Genomic DNA, 18,937 nt, shown 5'->3' with positions numbered 1-18,937 from the left:
AAACATGGGTCAGGAGGCGAGGGAGAAACGTGCAGTTTGGAGTCCTACTTAACAGTCAAACATCATTAAAATGTTCTGTGTGTGCATCAGAATGTCATGTGTGTTCATATCTGTGTGTGTATGTGTTTCTCAGTCTGTTCACATTTGCAGGGATGTAAAAGTTGTTTTTTCTTCTCTTTTAACATTTCTGTGACATGTATTTTTTTCTGTTTTCTGTCTCATTGTCGCCGACAGCGCTGTCATGAAAACGTTTTTTCCTTCTTCATAAAATGAGGCAGAAAAGATGAAATTAAATTCACAGGAGTGACTATTGCGGATACAAGCATGATAATGATGTTGATAATACTCTAAATGAAACACGCAGCACAGACACATCGAGGGAGGACATTCAGCCTCCTTTTGTCGGCAAGATGACATACACACTGATACATAAAGTACTCTCAGTAATGGTCTTTTCATCAAAGTGCTTATAGATGTTGCTCAGCAGGTTGATTAGAGAGCGGGAGGGAAATGGAGAAAGGAAATGCTCCAGTAGGTCTTTGAGCCGTAAACAAAAAGCATCAAAAGAAGTGAATCAGAGAGGAGGAGGAATTAGAATATGAATGCAGAGTCAGACACAGAGAGGGAAGCGATGGGCTTGCATAAATGTATTCAAGGACATTTTTTACAACTCGTGTTTTATCGTCATAGTTGTTACAGTCATTCATACCAACTTTATTGACGATAGACACAATGGGAGGTCGTAGCTTCCTAACTGTGATCAATAAAGCATCACAAATGGTCCGATGTGTTTTGATGTAGCCTGCGTTGGACACGTCCACAGTTCAACTCTATGACTTGTAACCAGGGAAGAGAGATTTAAGGGTTGTTGCCGAGCTGAGCTAAGAGACTGAGATGAACCAGAAGCTGTGACACAGTGCTGGAGGATCCTAACCAACATCTCCCCACCACCCTCTTCTCAAACAAGTCTTCTTACTGTCCAGCCACCATCATTCAAATGAGAAAATGGAGTTGATCAAAATGTTGATATGGTCATCAAGGTCACTTTCAATTGTCAGTACAATTACGCTTTTAATGAGCAGACAAGACTAAATGGGGGACTTTCTTTTCCCTGGGGCGGTGTCTCTCAGGCTACTTGGAGGCATCTGCCCTGTCCTCTGATGAGTGGAGGTTGAACCTGCAGAGGACTATAGGTACTATAAATACCTCAGAGTCCTTGGCACATTTTGGAGTAAAGACTGTGTTCTATGTTGTATCGCCCTCAATATTTTCCAAAAAGAGATGCTATATTTTTTTAGTCAATAATGAGGCAGTAAAGGACAGTACCTATTTTGGAATCGGGTATCAACAATGATGTCGGAACATAGTGTAGGAATTAGTGTTATTCCATATTTTCCTTTTCTGAAATTATGCATTTGTCACTGTCCTTTCTATAAATGAAGTTAATAGGTGGAGGGAAGGGAGGAGATAACCTGGGAGAACATAGGAAAAGGAGAAAAAAAACAAAGCTCTGATGGCAAAAGTGTAAATGTTGAGCAGATTGAGAGGGACGTTTTGAGAAGGAGAGGAAACCCCGCGGTGAAGAGTTCTCTATAAAGTCAAAGTAGGATACTTTCTTTGGTCAATTGTTTATGTGTCTTTCCATGATGATATGAAACTAAAAAAAAGTTTTAACTCCAACAAAAATCCCAGGGTAATAGGTCAATATCATTGACAACTATTTAATAGGATTCAGACGTGTTACACTGCAGTTGCTCAGGTCAACTTCAGAATGTACCCATCATTAGCTCCGATTCAATGCCAATCCCACATTGCTAAGAAGAAGAAAAACAGGGTACATATGAAAGGTTTAATGTTCCCAGCGCACCCTCTAATGCTCGTATCATTTTACATGTGCGTTAATATTATACCCGTGTGAACCAGTGTGAATGTAACGGGGGAAATCAGGCTGGAGGGCACAGAGGGATTATAACAGAGTGTGTGTGTGTGTGTGTCTGTGATCCAAGGGTCTTTATGCAGTAATCCTGGTCTCTATCTCTCCAAAAGAGAGGGGATACATGAGTTGAAAGGGGCAAGAGGATCAGAAAGCAGATCAAGAAATTGCAGAGTTCTTCGAGAATTGGACCTCTAACCTTTGTGTGTGTGCGCTTATGACCAGCAACTGCCCCCACCTCTAACTCCAAATCCAGCCCCCCCACACACACACACACACACACACACACACACTATCGCTCGGGCGTTACCATAACAATGAGGTTAGAGGCTAGCCCGCGAGCTGAAAAGAGAAAGAAGAGGCATTCTGACGTGAGCTTAGATCTAAGTGCTGCAGTCTGTTGAAAAGGCATTCCTCTCCTTTGTTGGAGCTTCTTCTGTTGGAATGTGATCCTCTCTTTCACTTTGCATCCATGCTGGTAAATGAGACTCCGTTGTTCTTCTCCCCTGCAGGTTTTTATACATGTCAGCAATTGCATTTTATTTAATTTCTATGTGTAATATATGTATAAATATGTGCATACATTTAGAATGTCTCCCCATTATCATCTCTTTAATTTCTTTTATTTTTAAGTCTGAGTTTTTTTCTGACTGATCTTTAGTGATAGCAGTGTTAATGTTCACCCTGGGAGGGCGTGGCCAAGTCCTGCAACAAAATCGTCTCATTGGCTCACTGAGTGTCACGGCGCTATTAGAGTGGACCCAAAAGCACGACTCAGACAGGAGTAACAAAGAATACTGTCTTTGGTTGGAAACAGGCTGGGTCAAAACCGGGAGATCAGTCGAAGAAGCAAACAAGTCCAAAAAGGGGCAGGGCAGAGAATCAGAGGTCAGGGCAGGCAGGAAGGGTCAGAACAGGCAGGTCAGGAATATACTCTAATAACGCTGGAGAACTTGGCACGAAAACACAAGACAATCTGGCAGAGGACAAGTGGAAGTGAGGGAGCTAAATAGTGAGGGACTAATGAGGGGATGGGCTGCAGGTGAGAAGGGCATGAGGACCAGGTGAAGGGAATGAGGGACTAACGAGGTGATCAGAGGCAGGTGAGGAGTTGGATTGACGAGATGGTGTGACAGGATGAAAACAACTATTACAAAAAGGAAGGCGTGGAGCTAAACTGTTACAGTGAGGAAGAGAGGCTCAAGTGCATGTTGGTGCAAATTAGACAATGGATCACACTGTGTTACCCCCATAGCCTATTCCCTGACCCGCTCCCATCCATTCAATCTCTGCAGCACACGACCATCATAAAGAACGCACCAGAGCCGGTCTTTACATTCACAGCACTCTTTTCTCTGCTTAACTCAAATAAAGCTCCATCCATTTATAGTGCCACCCATGTAGAACACACACATGTGCAGCTACCCCTACATGGATGGATGGACACCCATACACATCCTGCATGTGCATGCACGCACACACACACACACACACACACACACATACACACCAACCAATCACTTTTCCTCTCTTAGGAAAGTCCTGCATCAGCTGCTAAACTGCCTCAACTCTCTCATCTGCTAGTCGGCTACCTGTCTCCCTGCGTACTGTACCTGCCTCTGTCGACATTAATGAGTGTGTGTCTGTCTGAATGTGCGATGGCTTGTCAACTAAAAACAGAAACTGTAGTAATAAAAGCACTGAGATGGCGTAGTTAGTGTAGTCGATAATAGTAGGAGTAGTATTTGCACCAATATTGGTTTAGTATTAAGAGATCTATAGCAGTTGAAGTCTTACAAGTCATATAAGTATTTGTTATTAGTATTAAAATTAAAATAAGCAGACATTGTAGCGGTAGTGTGAGTAGAATTACTGATGGTAGTATTGGTACTTGTAGTATTGAATATTATGAGTATTGGTAGAAATCATGAGCATTTATTATTAGTAGTGGTATGGTACACACTCAGTGGAGTTACTGCTCCAATCTGGTGGAAGACTCTTCTTCACACACTAAGGCAAACTAACTGTGATACAGTATGTTGCTATTGCAACCAAGGACTAAGCGAAGTGATGGTATCGGAGTTGCATTAAACCGAGCTATTGTAATTACAACAGTAATATCATACTGGTCTTTGTAGATGTCTCCCATTGGACCCTTTGTGTCATCCCCTTTTCCACACATGACTCCTGAATATCATTTTATTCTTTATTCTCACCTTTTCTGTACTCTCTCAGCTCTCCTTCATATCCGTGTGTCTGCTATTGCAGCACAAAAGGATGCATATTAATATTACATTTAGACGGATTTAAATCGATGGCTACTGCTGTGTGTATGTGTTTGTGCGTGTGTGCATTGGAGGCATACTTTCAATTTCCCTCATATGTTCGAATACAATGAAGTTGATGTTTCTTTTCTGTGTCCTTGTCAAATCACGCTTCCCGGTCCTAGATTGTCAATCCATTTTTCTCCCCTCTTTCAATGTGTCCCCACTTATGTCGGCCTATTGCATGAACCGTATCATAAATAGAGCCCCTCTGACATTTCAATTTTCCCCATAACCCTTCGTATACACACACACACACACAAACACATCATATATATATATATATACACACACACACACAATTATCCACACCAAGTTCATTTTTGAGCATCAGTTCAGTGGCTGGCCTCCCCTGGGTTTCCAGGGAGACGAGGAAAAGCAATAACGGCACACTTGACCCCCCCCCTGCACTTTTATCGGCCTCTTCACGCATACACACACGTACACTCACACCCTTCATATCTAATCTGGGAGAAAGTGAGCCCCCATGGCGGTATTCCTCGATCTTCCTCTGAGGGTGGGAGAAGAGAGGATGAAGAGAAGGGGAGAGGAGGAAGTTAATCATTTCATCCTGCAGTGACCTGGAGACCACACAATCGATTGTTTGGCTCTTGTCGTCCCCTCATGTCACACACACTCTCATGTGGGAAGTTGGAAACACTCGACACACACTCACCCACACAGATCATCAGAGTTTCAATGTATTTGCCTCTGTGTCACACACATTTGGCAAAATTCAAACTGAAACTTTATAATTTCGATGAGCGGAGAGAGGATGACAAACTGAGAGAGGAAGATCAATGTACGGCAGGAGGGAAAAGAGAGAGGAGAGAAAATAGTCAAACAACTTTGAGCCAGGGAGAGTGAGACAATCAAAATATTAGGAGGAATAACAGGGTAGCCGTGGCGACAAGGCTGTTTACGGTTTATTTTGGTCCCCAGTCTCATTTCTCCTCATATTGGCCGAGTTGAAATGATTTCCTTTCACTGTTTATTCCTGTGTGGGTTTCTGTTTGTTTCCTTGTGAGGTTGTTTGTGTGAGTTTTGTGTTTGCGTGTCCCCTGTTTGCCTCATCTAAGATCATCTTTGGGAACCCAATCTTTCCACAATCATCCGTTGTTATGGCGTTGTCACGTTACATCAGGGTCCCAGTGTGGGATTTCATGCTTTTCTTTCCAAACCCACTCAAATAATTCAATCACGTACAATCTTCAAACATTTTATTGCAATGCATGTATTCGTTTGTTATTGTGCATAGTTTGTTTGTGAATTCAACCAATGCTGGTCTCAATATCACCTAAGAAGCTCAAATGCTTGTTGTCATTATCTCTTACACACTTAGCTTGAAGATTAGTTGTATTTTATTAATTAAAGAAAAATTCGGTAAGACATTTATTTTCATGTTTTACAACAGAGATTTCACCTAAGTGCCTTTCTTTGTGAAAACAGAAATATGAAGCTTTAAAATGGGAAATCTAATCCGTTTTTTGGTTTCTAATAATGCCAGACATACACATACACACACACACATACACAGTGTGTATTTGGCATTATAATAAGCCATCAAAAGCTAGGTCTCCACTGTACATGAGAACAATAAGAGTATAATCATGACAATTTCAGCCTCTTTGTAATCAGGTCATGGTCGATTGGATTGGTGTGTGTGTGTGTGTGTGTGTGTGTGTGTGTGCTTGAGTGTGTGGTCGTACACAGTGTTGCTCTCCTGCCAGGTTGCCTTCTGTAACAAAAGTGTGTATTTGTGTGTTTTTTTGTGTCTAAAAGCCGTACACCCGTGTTGCAATATTATACCTGATTTATATTTATTTACAACTTTATGCATCGTAAATGATATATCCTGTTGGTATACATATATGTATTTGCTACAAGTCTCTCTTCCTAAGATCCTGATCTATATGGGATGTACCTGAATAAATAAGTTTATTGAGACTGATCGTGGTCATTTACACATGAATACACTACAATACTTGTGAAGAGTCCGTTCTGTAAAACTCATTCCCACTAATGTCGTGTTGTCCTGTGTTTGTTCCACGCAGTTCTCCAAGGAGAAGTACCTGCTGGAGTCTCCTCCTGAGAAACTTCGTAAGGAGTTGGAGGAGGAGCTGAAACTGAGTGCTGCTGACATCAGGAGCCATGGCTGGTACCATGGACACATACCCAGAGAGGTAAACACACACTGAAGCACACTGTGGAGACTTCGCACGCACAGCAGAGAACAATGGAATGAGCCTTGAGTCCTCAATGGATGCTGGAGAACAGATGGGTATACAGATACTCCATCCAAGGTCATAAAGCCTAAAGGTAATGCACGTCCTGTGCACAATAAGGCCCAGCACATGAATAGCCCACGCACACATGCAGGCAGGCATATCCCCTATGGCTATACAGGACTGTCTCAGAAAATTAGAATATTGTGATAAAGTTCTTTATTTTCTGTAATGCAATTAAAAAAACAAAAATGTCATGCATTCTGGATTCATTGCAAATCAACTGAAATATTGCAAGCCTTTTATTCTTTTAATATTGCTGATTATGGCTTACAGCTTAAGAAAACTCTAAAATCATATCTCATAAAATTTTAATATTTCCTCAGACCAAGTTAAAAAAAAGATTTATAACAGCTGAGTGTTTGTCAAGGCTCAGGAAACCCTTGCAGGTGTTTCGAGTTAATTAGACAATTCAAGTGATTTGTTTAATACCCTACTAGTATACTTTTTCATGATATTCTAATATTTAGAGATAGGATATTTGAGTTTTCTTAAGCTGTAAGCCATAATCAGCAATAAATCAGAATAAAAGGCTTGCAATATTTCAGTTGATTTGTAATGAATCCAGAATGCATGACATTTTTGTTTTTTTAATTGCATTACAGAAAATAAAGAACTTCATCACAATATTCTAATTTTCTGAGACAGTCCTGTATACATATTTATATATATATATATATGTATGTATGTATGACATGCATACATACAGGCTAAACTTATATTATACTAAATAACCATAACTTAAGCCTTTTCAAACCTTTAGTTGTCAAGAAATCATTAAGATTCAAGTTAAATGTCATGTCTCATTCTCTTAGTCCCTGTGGCAGTGTAATACATGATGAATGAAGATGTTATGATGCTGTGGTTTTGATTTCCACCATTTCACGATATATTTCAAAAAGACATAAGATAAAAGTACAAACACAATAGGATTTATGTGCGGGTTGATGTGCCTGTCAAAGAATAGTATTAGTGAGTGATTACTTGGCCACAGTCTCTGGCATTGAATGCAGAGTTTAAATGTGTTACACATAAAATGACACTGATTACAGAATCCCATCATCTGTCACAGCTCAGTAGAAATTGCTTCAGCGTTCAGAAGAAGGGGAAACTCTGCCAAACTGACAGCTGTGTGTGTCGCTGATGTACGCTGTAGAGTGTCACAGCTGGTGACCTGAGACACGGATACACACAACAGACCTGCACAAACATGCACACACACACACACACACACATGGCATGCACATGCGTACGGTACTCGTTCATAGCCGCCGCCTCTGTCTCTTGATCAACCTCTGCTTTCCGTCTCTCATACACACACACTCAAATCAGCCATCTATGAGTCTTTCCTCTTTTTAATTTACATAAAATATTCATTCATTCATGGTTTACCCCCGTGGAAACTTGGGGAAACCCTGAGCCCTCCGGTTACCAAAACAATACTTAGTGATCAAACTTCACACACGTGCTGTCCATCCAGTCCATCCTTCCTACTGGTTTTCTTCCTTCTGTTTGTTCTTCTTCCTTTTAAAGGGAAGACTTCCTGTATCTGCACAAGGCATTAAGTGTATATGGAGACCAATGTGGCATTCCATTCAAGCGTCTTTGAGTATTTTGAAAAGCGCTATAGAAATGTAATGTATTATTATTATTATTATTACTATTATTATTCCTTTTGTATTTTTTTTATATATATTTTTGTTCCAAATGAATTGATAGTGTAAAGCTTGAAGGCAGTGAGTTATCAGATAATCTTTTAAAAATTGACTAAAACCCTTCACAACATAATTATGTTGAGTTATGGTCAATATATAAGTCTCCTGTGCTCGGTTGGAGCTCGTGTTGTTTGTATATACTGCCTCCTGCTGGTGTCTGATGCACTGTTTACCTTGTGCTGTGCTGCATTGCATATGTGTTGCCTTGCTGTGTAAAGTGAATTTAACATGTCGCACCTTCAGCCTTCATCACTCGTCTCTATGCAGGTCGTTTTAAAGGCAGCACTACTCGGTTTGAAATATGTTTCTCTTTTTCTACATGACTACATGTCAATCAATTCTGATTAATAATTGAGATCTTTTCTAACGGACACTATATCTTTTTTTGGTGTCGACAAGATCTAGCTACAGCCCGAAGCTGCTGCGTTTACAATGAATGGGAGCGTGCATGTTTTGTCAATGCATTCAAAGTAACTTAGATTTTATATTTGACAATGGTGCCGAACTCTATTTAAAATGTATCCTCTGAAAGTCATCCCAGCCAACGTCCCTGGTATTTCATCCATCATTGCCAAATCAAACTGCATAGCGCAGATATTTTGGCAGGGAGGGAGATAGTTGTGTTTGTTCAGAGAAACGACAGTCCTAGGGCATTGTTATAAATAATCATGATTCTATTAATTCAATTATTTAACAATTGTGTCAGAAACAAAATATTCACACACATGCTCAGTGGGTCAGGTTGGCTTCCAGATCTTTAAGATTAGAGCCAGTGTTGTTTTACTAACTTTCAATCCTATACATGTTCTTTCTCTGTCTAGGTGTCAGAGAGCCTGGTTGTCCGTAATGGAGACTGCCTTGTGCGTGACTCTCTGACCAGCGTGGGCGACTTCGTACTGACCTGTCGATGGGACAATGAGGTGCTGCACTTCAAGATCAGCAAAGTCCTGGTCAAATCCAACGAGACCAAGGTGTGTATTTAAGATCTGTTTCAGAACTCAACTTTTCATAACAACTTGATGCCTTTTACGTTATGTACCTAAATGTAACGACTTCGTTAGCGTTATTATTTACACCTGTGTTTGGCCAGTCAAGATACATCCTTCATTTGAAGAGGCCTACTTTCTCTCCTGGCCCGTAACGATGGAAGTCGTTAGAGGCCAATGAGGTGCAGGTGTGCCTCGTTGACCCGCTGTTCCTCTCTTGCTTCTCTGTCTGCCTCCTAATCTCAATTCCCAGCCTGCTCCCTGATTTATGTTTCATTTTATCACGCACAAAGCAGGTGTTAGATGCTGCTGCAATGTGCAGACTGGTCTAAAGCATAGCGTTTAACAGGAACGGGAGAATTTTGTGCTCCATTCTTAAAGAACTCCTGAGTGTAGGCTACCTGTCCAGAGTGATTTTGGGAGAAGAGAAAATACCAAAATCAGAACAAAACTAGAATGGGCACTCGGTAGAGCGCATACCTTCGCATATCACAAGATTGGTCGTTGAATTATGAACATGTTGGCATTAGTTGCATGCCAATTGGATAAAAATTGACCGTGCTATGGTAAAAAGAAGATTTTGACCTTTTCATGACCTTGACCTTGACCTCTGACCCGATCGATCCCAAAGTCTAATCAAATGGTCCCCAGATAATAACCAATCATCCCACCAAATTTCATGCGATTCAAGAAGATGTTGAACTTTTTCATAACCTTGACATTGACCTTTGAGCCGATCAATTCTAAAATCTAATCAAATGGTCCCCGGATAATAACCAATAATCCCACCAAATTTCATGCGATTCGGTTTACAACTTTTTTTGTTACGCGAAAAACACGCATACAAATAAATAAATAAATAAATAAATACACTGCGATCAAAACATAACCTTCCGCATTTTCAATGCGAAGGTAACAAACCAAAAAAGATATTGTATTACATTCTGTTATCTCTTCCTCCTCAGGTGCAGTACGTGTTGGAGTCCGACAGCTTCGACTCGGTCCAGGAGCTTGTGCGGTTTTATATCGGCCAGCGCAAACCGGTCTCCCAGTCCAGCGGGGTCCACATCTACTGTCCGGTGAGCAGGACGCTCCCTCTGCGCTACCTGGAGGCCACCTTCGCTCTGGCCATCAGCAAGCAAAGCTCCGCCTACTCGCCATCCAGTCAGAGGGGAGCGCATATCAAGAGACGGAGCGTCACCATGACGGATGGGCTGACGACGGAGAAGATGATACCTCACAGGTGAGCCGGGGCAGCGCGGGTGGTGCTTTTTATTGGCAGCGCTGCAACAGCTAAACAGACCATTATTAAAACCCTGGCAGTTCTTTTTTTTGCAGTTTTTCATGATATATTTTATTCTTGCTTTATGTTACATATATGATCAGTGACTCCGACAGTCCCAGTCCAGTTAGGACACCAATGGCACCACCAGAACCAAAGCCGGAACCTGTGCCCATCTGCAGGTTGTCTGAGTGTATATGTGTGACACTAGTGTTGTGTTTGAGCACTAAACTAGTACACTTCCCTCTCACATTCCTTTACGTCCCCTCACTTCACAAATACTGTTAGCACCTCCCTCAGTGATGAGCATCAAGTCCTCCGAGTCCTCACAGCGAAGTAGCAAAATGACTTGTTCACTTGACCACTTCTGCCCTGGATTCACTCAAGTTTCAAACGGAACAAGACTTTTTGAAACCTGGATCTACAAAGAAGGAGCAGACAGATATGTGTGCACAGTGGAGGTAAACGTTCGCCTCATTGGGAGTATTAAAGAATGGAACAAAACCAATCCTAATGATGCACTGGGCTATAGAAGGCAAATGTATGTAAAACATATATATTTGTCTATGATTGCTGAAAATATTTGTCAGTGTTAATGCACTCAAAAAAGTAATTATGCACATTAACTGCAACTTTAACGGATTAGTAGAGTATTAAAATGCTTCTTTATAATGAAGCTACACTGTTACATTCTCTGCTCCTGCTTTAAGGTCCTAAAATGTTTAGATCCCTGAATAACCCATGCGTGTGTCATGGAGTAGAATATTTGTCTTCACGGTTGCACCAACTGAAATGTCTCTCACTTCTCTCACCCTAATTAGCCTTTTCATCTGTATTGACATCCTTCCTGTCATCTGAAACTAATAATTGTGACACCCTGAACTGCACTGCTTTGTGAGGTACCCTTCAGTGCCTTGACGGATGTTAAATCCATACCCAAAGGTTTTTTGTAATCCTAAAAATGCCGATGTGTGCAGCCCGTCGACAATCCACCACCATAAAGACGCAATGCGGAACTGTGCGATGAGCATGGACCAGATTCAGGAGTATCGCTGCCCTTTGTCACCTGTTGGGGAAACCCCACTTTCCCCTGCATATAGTGCGAGTAAGTACCAGAGACACACAGACACAAGGCGACCAAAATAAAAGCTCTCTCACTCACATTCACAAACAAAGTCTCCATGAGAGATAGTGAGACTCTTCTCTCTCTCTTCAGTCACCAGGCAGAGAGCCCACTCAAGCGGGCGGGCCCTGGCTGTCGTCCCCCCCTCCCCCCAGATGCGTCGTTCCAGCGACCCCCAGCTCAGCCCCTCAGCCGGTAACAACCCTCCAGAGCATCCCGCGCACGCCTCTCACTCGGCGCACTCCACGCCCGCCCATCATCCCGGCTACCAATCGCATTCCTCAGAAACGGCAGGGAGCTACTGTGACCTCGGACCTTGCCCCGCCGGGCCCGCCGGGCCCCCTAAACCCCCGACCAAGAGCTACGTGGAGCGTTTGCGAGTGGAAGAAGGGAGGGGCGACGGAGCGAGGGCGGAGGGAAATGGGATGTTCAGCGCCCCACAGGTGGAGACGGCGTCCTCGTTCAGACCCTCCAGGTACACGTCCACACAGCTCGATATGCACAGCCGTATAGTTATGATGTTGCGAACAACGGCACACAGCAGCTGAGTATATTCTATGGACTTTGCTTTACTAAGACGGAGGGAGTCACTACTGCGTGGACCGTTCTGGTTTTATTCGTCTTTGTTCTCTGATAGTCCAGCTGCTGAGGCTTCACGCACATATATATACTTGTCATGTCCATTGGAAGAAGAGAACGTACAGAAATATGGCCTTCCTATGTATCGGGAAGCTTTATGGCTGGACTTTGGGCTCAGTCAGATTGATGATGGGTAGAAAAGACTTTCACTGCTGAAGGGAGCTGAAAATAAATGGTGGAGCACACACAGTGAGAGCTCATCACGACAGCAGGGTTCATTTAAATCGGTGTGTTCAAGGGTTAACATAACCGCTGACATTTTGCCATTGAGGAGAAAATTAGTGGAGGATCAGTGATCAGAGACTGGAAAAAAATACTTGAGTAAGCAACTGCTAATCCTGTGGGAAATAGCCTGAGGGCAGAGTTTGTGCTGTGGTCAGAGACGCTGTGTTTCATTGGGCTTACGGTGCCATGGGAGGACACAGCAGACCAGGCTTGTCCCAGGGAAATGGTCAGGTACGCTGACGGCAACGGACCAGGCAGCAGCTCTAGCACACGGGTCCCCTGTGAAACGTTGGCGCATGAGGATTAGTGGCACGAGTGAGGAAATTGGTAGTAACGGCAATTTATGATTGAGGCACCAGTGTGTGTCTGTGGCACAGTGTCGCTAATGTTTGAACAAGTGTGGAGTGTCATTGAGTTAAATATAAACTGTGTATTTGGTGTGGCTTGCTGATGAGTCCAGAGGCCTCACATATCCATGTAACTTTGTTCTTATTGCGACACGATGAACTTAAATTCATAACTCTCCCGCCGCATAAGCCGGCCCGTTTACAAAAGCAGCATGTTGAGACATGTTGATCTTAACCACACTCTTCTCTTGCAGGTACGAGTCTCGCCTCATGCCGGCTGAGAATAAGCCTCTGGAGATGTCGGTGCTGAAGAGAGTCAAAGAGCTGCTGGCTGAGGTGGACGCAAGGACCGCGGCGAAACACATCACCATGGCGGACTGCACGGTACGCACAAACACACGTGGACATGGGTGCAGTTGACATGCAAGCACACAGGCGTACACATGCATACAACAGTGTGCATTCACAGGTATGCATACAGGCACACATGGATTTAAGAACACAAACATATGAACACACTATTGCTGCACAGCCACACACACACACATACAACTAATCGTTTATTTGTTGTACTCTTGGACAGGTGGCTAGAATATTAGGTGTAACCTCAGAGACGCAAAGGATGATGGGCGTGTCCTCAGGGTTGGAGTTACTGACACTACCACATGGACACCAGCTAAGACTTGACCTACTGGAGAGGTACACACACGCTTTGTTTTCTCCCTGTTCTTTTATACATCACTCACTAACTCCTTCATTAATTCATCTATTGATTCGCTGCACTCTTCTGTTCTTCCCCTCCATCTCCTCTCTTCTCGTTGCTCCTCGCTCTCATCTTTTAACACACGACTGTCTGCCACGATGCCAATTTCCAGAGGGGCTTTCAAAATGGGCTTTTGACTCGCCACCCTCCGCTTCCCCATCAGCAGCAGCAGCAGTAATGAACTTGTATTGATGCATTTTATTGAACAGCACGTTGTTCTTTTCTCAGGTTCTACACCATGTCTATCATGATGGCGGTGGACCTGCTCGGTTGCACGGGAAGCACAGAGGAGAGGGCGGCGCTGCTCCACAAGACCATCCAATTGGCAGCAGAGTTGAAAAGCAACCTGGGCAACATGTTTGGCTTTGCTGCAGTGATGAGAGCCCTTGAGCTGCCACAGGTGAGATACACAGATCCAAAACAGGTACAACTCACCAATAATTTGCTGAACAAATGTTTGCATTAAAACATGTTGTTTTGTCATACTTTTCCACAGATTTCCCGGCTGGAGCAGACGTGGGTGACTTTACGCCAGAGACACACAGAGGGAGCTATTCTATATGAGAAGAAGCTAAAACCTTTCATGAAGAATATGAACGATGGGAAAGGTGAGACCCGAGTTTAAATGGTTGGCATGTCTTTGCACGTTTTATTCGAAAATGTGCAAAAAGTGTATATTTATTTACAATTCTCAACTGACAACTCTCCTGTGATCACAGAGTCAAATGCCCTCTCCAGCACCTCTGTTCCCCACATCATCCCCGTCTTGTCCTTATTGGAGCGGGGCATGACGGCTGGGGAGGTGCTGGAGCCCTGGGAGAGTGCCGAAGTGGGAGTAGATGTGGTCATGTACCACCTAGAGGCGGCTCGTACCATCGCACATCACGGGGGGATCTACAGAGCCAACACGGAGACCAAACTGCAGGGTAACATTCTATATAATGTTATACCCAATACTTAAGTTTATGAACAAATAACCAAATACGTGCAAAACTAATAACATTTCCCGGAAACGTTAGCTGTGTTGTGTATAATGCTAACCAACAAATGTTCGCACGCTACTGCTTACATCCTAAACGATAAACAATGTAGACATTATAGCAACAGCATGTTAGCGTTGTCATTGTGACCATGGTGGCATGCTGATGCTAGTATTTAACGTTCAGCTTCAAAGAAGTGCCAGCACGGCTTCTTCTGTTTGGTTTACCCCCATTAATACTGTCAACCGTGTTAATTCGTTCACACTTTAACAAACCAATTTCTCTGGCATTGTGTTCCATCTAGTGTTGTAAACGCATTGCTGTTGATAATGATGAGTGTTCAGCGTTACTGATTTGATGTAAGGATTATGTGTGGTTACTATGTTAACTCTACCTCCCCAATGATTCTCAGTTTGAGGCTATTACTGCTTTATTGAACAGTGTGTCAATAGTTATCTGCTCACATCTGTTTCCTGTTATATCTCGCTATCGATCAGCTTGACCTCAGTCTGCTCCCCTCGTCAATATTTCTCTGAGCTGGAGTTAAGAAGCTTACTTCATACAGTTGTCAAAACAGGTTCAGCTTATGTTCCAATAACATTTCAACCTCATCTCGTGGTCTTCATCAACAAGTGGAACTGGCTCCAGATGTCATCCCTTGATCTTGAGTGGGCATAAAATAGTAGATGGTCACATACCAGGGGAACAAATGCTGATGAAGTTTCACTTGATATGGTAGAAAAACTAGTATGCCAACATATACATTTCGATTATTTTGTGCACTATTTAGTTCATCCATCCATCCATTCTCATCCGCTTAATCCGGGGTCGCTTAATTATGTTACCTAATTTATTTTTTCCTTCAATTGGGACTTGGTTCAATTATATTTTAAGGTGCATTTTGAATTGTTCTTATTTTCAGATGAAATGTTTTAGTTTCTTTTTGTTACAGTATTATTGAAATGCTTATAATATGTCACATTTGAGTGCTTTTAATACAAATGTCAGAATAGTTTTATCTATTATTAATGGAAGAACAGACATCAGACATAAAATGTATATATTTTTTCATAATCTTGTTGTATTTATGATCCAATATTGGTTTTTCATGAACTGTTTTTGTTCTCTGTTGATTTAAAAAAACAAATGCAATGTCATCGACAAAGAGTGACTCCCACTCCTCTCCTCTCCAGGATTCCAGGAGCGAGCAGAAATACACGAGATCTTCCAGACAGAGTTTCAGATGCGTCTCCTGTGGGGCAGCCGCGGCTCCGAGGGCAGCCAATCGGAGCGCTACGAGAAGTTCGACAAAGTTCTCACCGCTCTCTCACACAAGCTTGAGCCTCCTGTGCGCCACAGCGAGCTATAGCACCTGCCCCAACAACCGACATCTCCACAGACAGCCCCATCTGCACACACCACTCATTGTGGTACGCTCTTGTTTTGCATCGTAAAAGATGATGTGGAAGAGTCCACCGTGGACACTGGGGGGGGGGGGGGGGGGGGGATGAAGAGGCAGCTAACGGATCATAATCAGAGTGTAACAGAAAAGGGGGTCTCACTTATAACACGTGTTACGCTCAATGTGTACTTCTCTTTCGGTTCCTTCCTTTGGACTTCCTCAAGCAAAGTGGAAAAGAAGATGGGGGAGGAGGGTGACCCGCTCCTCTGCATGGTACAAACAGTAACATGTGTACGGTGGCCCTCGAGGGCCACACAGAGCTGCAGAGTTTGGCTTTGCTCCAATAAAACGGACTCTTGTTTCGAACAACTGCTGTCACACACTGTAACAGGAATGCTAACAATAACTTGCATAGCTCATATAGATTGTTTTGTCTCTGAGTGAGTGTGTGTCTGTGTGTATGTTTGTTTACATTCCTTCATTTTTGTATGTCATTCATGTTTCATGTATGTTTTTTTTTTGGTCTTATTTATTTGTTTTGATCAAAGGGATATCTAAACATCATGGATGTTGCTTCAACAAACTCCTGATAATCTGCTAGAGCTTATTCTGAAGGAACTATATGCATCAAGCCTTATTAAATATGTATCAAGCTGTCCCTTTGAGTCACATTAAAAATGTCAGAAATTAAACATTTGCAGAAGTAATGCAGCAACTTCAATATGAGGGCTTTGCAAGTTGTTAATGTGAAGAGGACAAAGCGACTTCCCTCTGTTGCACCTGTGTGACTAATACATTTTATATTGTGTTTCCAGTGCACATAATCTAGCTCAAAGCGGCACAAAGAGACAGAAGAAAAGTGGGATGTACACTCTTTACATTTTGTTTAAGCAACTTGGTATTAAAACATATGTTTCAGTTTAAGTCTCAGAAATAACTGATATGGCTGGTGCATGCAGCTACACATGTTATACAAAGTAAAATATTGCTCTAAACTACTAATTCAAATATCAAGGTGTCAAACTTGAGAAATATACAGATGATAATAACAGTGAAGATCTTTCAGGTCTGTAAAATAATCCAACCAGATGGATAAATCTGTGATTTTTTTTTCCAGTTTCAAAGCCAATACATAGACCACACCCCTGCTGACGGGAATGTCTTTTGATTGTATGTTTTGAGTTTGTCTTTCAGCAATGGAGCTAATCCTTTTATTGCTCTTGGGTTTTGTTATGGATGACCGCTCAGTGTTAAATCGTGCCTGTATTCACAGCATGTGGGCCTGAGAGGGCTGCAGCCGACTCTGAGCTGTTCGATCATTGCAACCCAGGGCTGAGACCCCTGAGGTACAGACACCCATTCACACACTTCACTTGTTGTCTCCCATATCACCTATTATTTAAAATGTATATCCTTTGTTCTCTCTGATGATATGAACCAAAGTCATATCAGATATCAATCGATCAGAATGAATTAAAAGAATACCCTTCTGCCTGATAGTTGCATATCAGAGATTCTTAACTGGGTGTTTGATTGTCCTGCTTTCGAGTCTGAGCCTGTGGATCATGAGGTGAGGAGCCATGTGCCAGTTCCCACTGGTCCAACAGGGGGCGATCTTTAATTATCAAAACACTGAATCATTAATTGTAATACAATAATAACAGGAGGAAATATATACAAAAAACACATGTATTGTGTGTTTTGAGACCAATGTTTGATACCAATATAATTAGATATGAAATCTGCAGGTTTAGGTTGGATATCTGATAACACGGATGATGAAAAGATGTTGATGTGATGTGTTTTTATTTGTCCTGATGAATGCTGTACAGGAATGCTCCGACCGTGTATGGATACTCCTGTTTTTTTCTAACAGGACTGCTTGAGTTGAACGTGAAAAGCAAAAGAAACAAGAAATGTTTCAGGACTGATCTCACGATTTGATTTGATTTTTTTCCGAACTGTACAAAGCAATTCACTGTTTTTCAAATAAAATGATTGCTTGTGTGAAGGAGTTTTGTTTTGTTCAGAAAAAAAGAATAGTTTTGGTATCAATTTGTATAATTATCTTATACGTATCTCATAATCATAAAATCCCATGAAAACCAACATTAAGTGAAGCCTTTAAAGTCTGGTATTCCTTATATCTCTGTGACGTAGACCTCAGTTATATATATATATATATATATCCTTGTTAAGGATTACAATATTTCCAATAAAGATACGTGGCAACAATTAGGTTAGAATGGATGCTATAAAAGGCTCTAGCTTTGCTTGCAATGCACAAAGGTAACCAATAGGGGACACCATTTCACTATCAAACCCAAGTTGACCCTTCTTGCACAGTTACACCGAGAGCCAACTGCTCTCTGCAGCTATGCACATCCTGGTTCTTGGTCCAGTTGAGGTGGCTGAGTCCTGCTCAGATAGACAACAACATACGTGTTAGTCCTCTATTGTCTTGGATCACGCCCCCTCCTGGGCCCTTCCACTCCCCTATTAGTGTTCTTGTTCTTATACATTGAAATATGCAATGTATCTCATGTTTCACTGAAAAAGCGCTGCGAAGCATCACACATTGTTTAGCAGACAGACCCTGGTGATGGCAGTGGGAGGGAGACAAAGACAGATGGACACTGTGTGTGTGTGTGTGTGTGTGTGTGTGTGTGTGTGTGTGTGTGTTTTTGTAAACGTGTGTGATTTTTGTAAACGTGTGTATGTGTGCCACAACACAGATGTTGCAGGAATACTGCTCCTGCTCTTGCTGCTTACTCCATCCATAAAGGAGGAGGCAGTAGTGCGGCCTAGCAGCTGCTCTACTGAGGGGTGGGGAGCGGGTGGGGGGTGGACCTGCTTATTTCAGGTGAAAGATTTCCTGGGAAAAACACAAAGTACAATTACTGCATACAGGACATTAACAAAGCTATAATGTA

At 42.3% G+C, this 18,937-nt stretch overlaps 1 protein-coding gene across 1 annotated transcript; it reads left to right on the top strand.

The window, feature by feature from the left end:
* Positions 1-4,744: 4,744 nt before the first annotated feature.
* Positions 4,745-18,015, top strand: sh2d3ca (SH2 domain containing 3Ca). Its single transcript, XM_056433182.1, has 13 exons — positions 4,745-4,774; positions 6,312-6,440; positions 9,079-9,228; positions 10,209-10,486; positions 10,630-10,707; positions 11,503-11,630; positions 11,742-12,123; positions 13,114-13,243; positions 13,443-13,558; positions 13,851-14,022; positions 14,119-14,230; positions 14,342-14,548; positions 15,796-18,015. Exons 1-13 carry the CDS (start codon positions 4,745-4,747, stop codon positions 15,969-15,971), a joined length of 2,088 nt encoding a protein of 695 aa, XP_056289157.1. The 3' UTR covers positions 15,972-18,015.
* Positions 18,016-18,937: the final 922 nt, after the last annotated feature.

The sequence above is a fragment of the Pseudoliparis swirei genome, chromosome 15 (assembly GCF_029220125.1).
Source record: "Pseudoliparis swirei isolate HS2019 ecotype Mariana Trench chromosome 15, NWPU_hadal_v1, whole genome shotgun sequence".
Taxonomy (NCBI): domain Eukaryota; kingdom Metazoa; phylum Chordata; class Actinopteri; order Perciformes; family Liparidae; genus Pseudoliparis; species Pseudoliparis swirei.
Note: the sequence above shows the minus strand (reverse complement) of the source record. Positions and strands in the feature narration are given on the sequence as shown.

Excerpts from the sequence above, each read along its gene's own strand:
- sh2d3ca (XM_056433182.1), top strand. The coding sequence starts at position 4,745 with ATGGCGGTATTCCTCGATCTTCCTCTGAGG. Across the intron at positions 12,124-13,113 it reads TCCTCGTTCAGACCCTCCAG|GTACGAGTCTCGCCTCATGC; the intron begins GTACACGTCCAC and ends CTTCTCTTGCAG. Across the intron at positions 13,244-13,442 it reads TCACCATGGCGGACTGCACG|GTGGCTAGAATATTAGGTGT; the intron begins GTACGCACAAAC and ends ACTCTTGGACAG.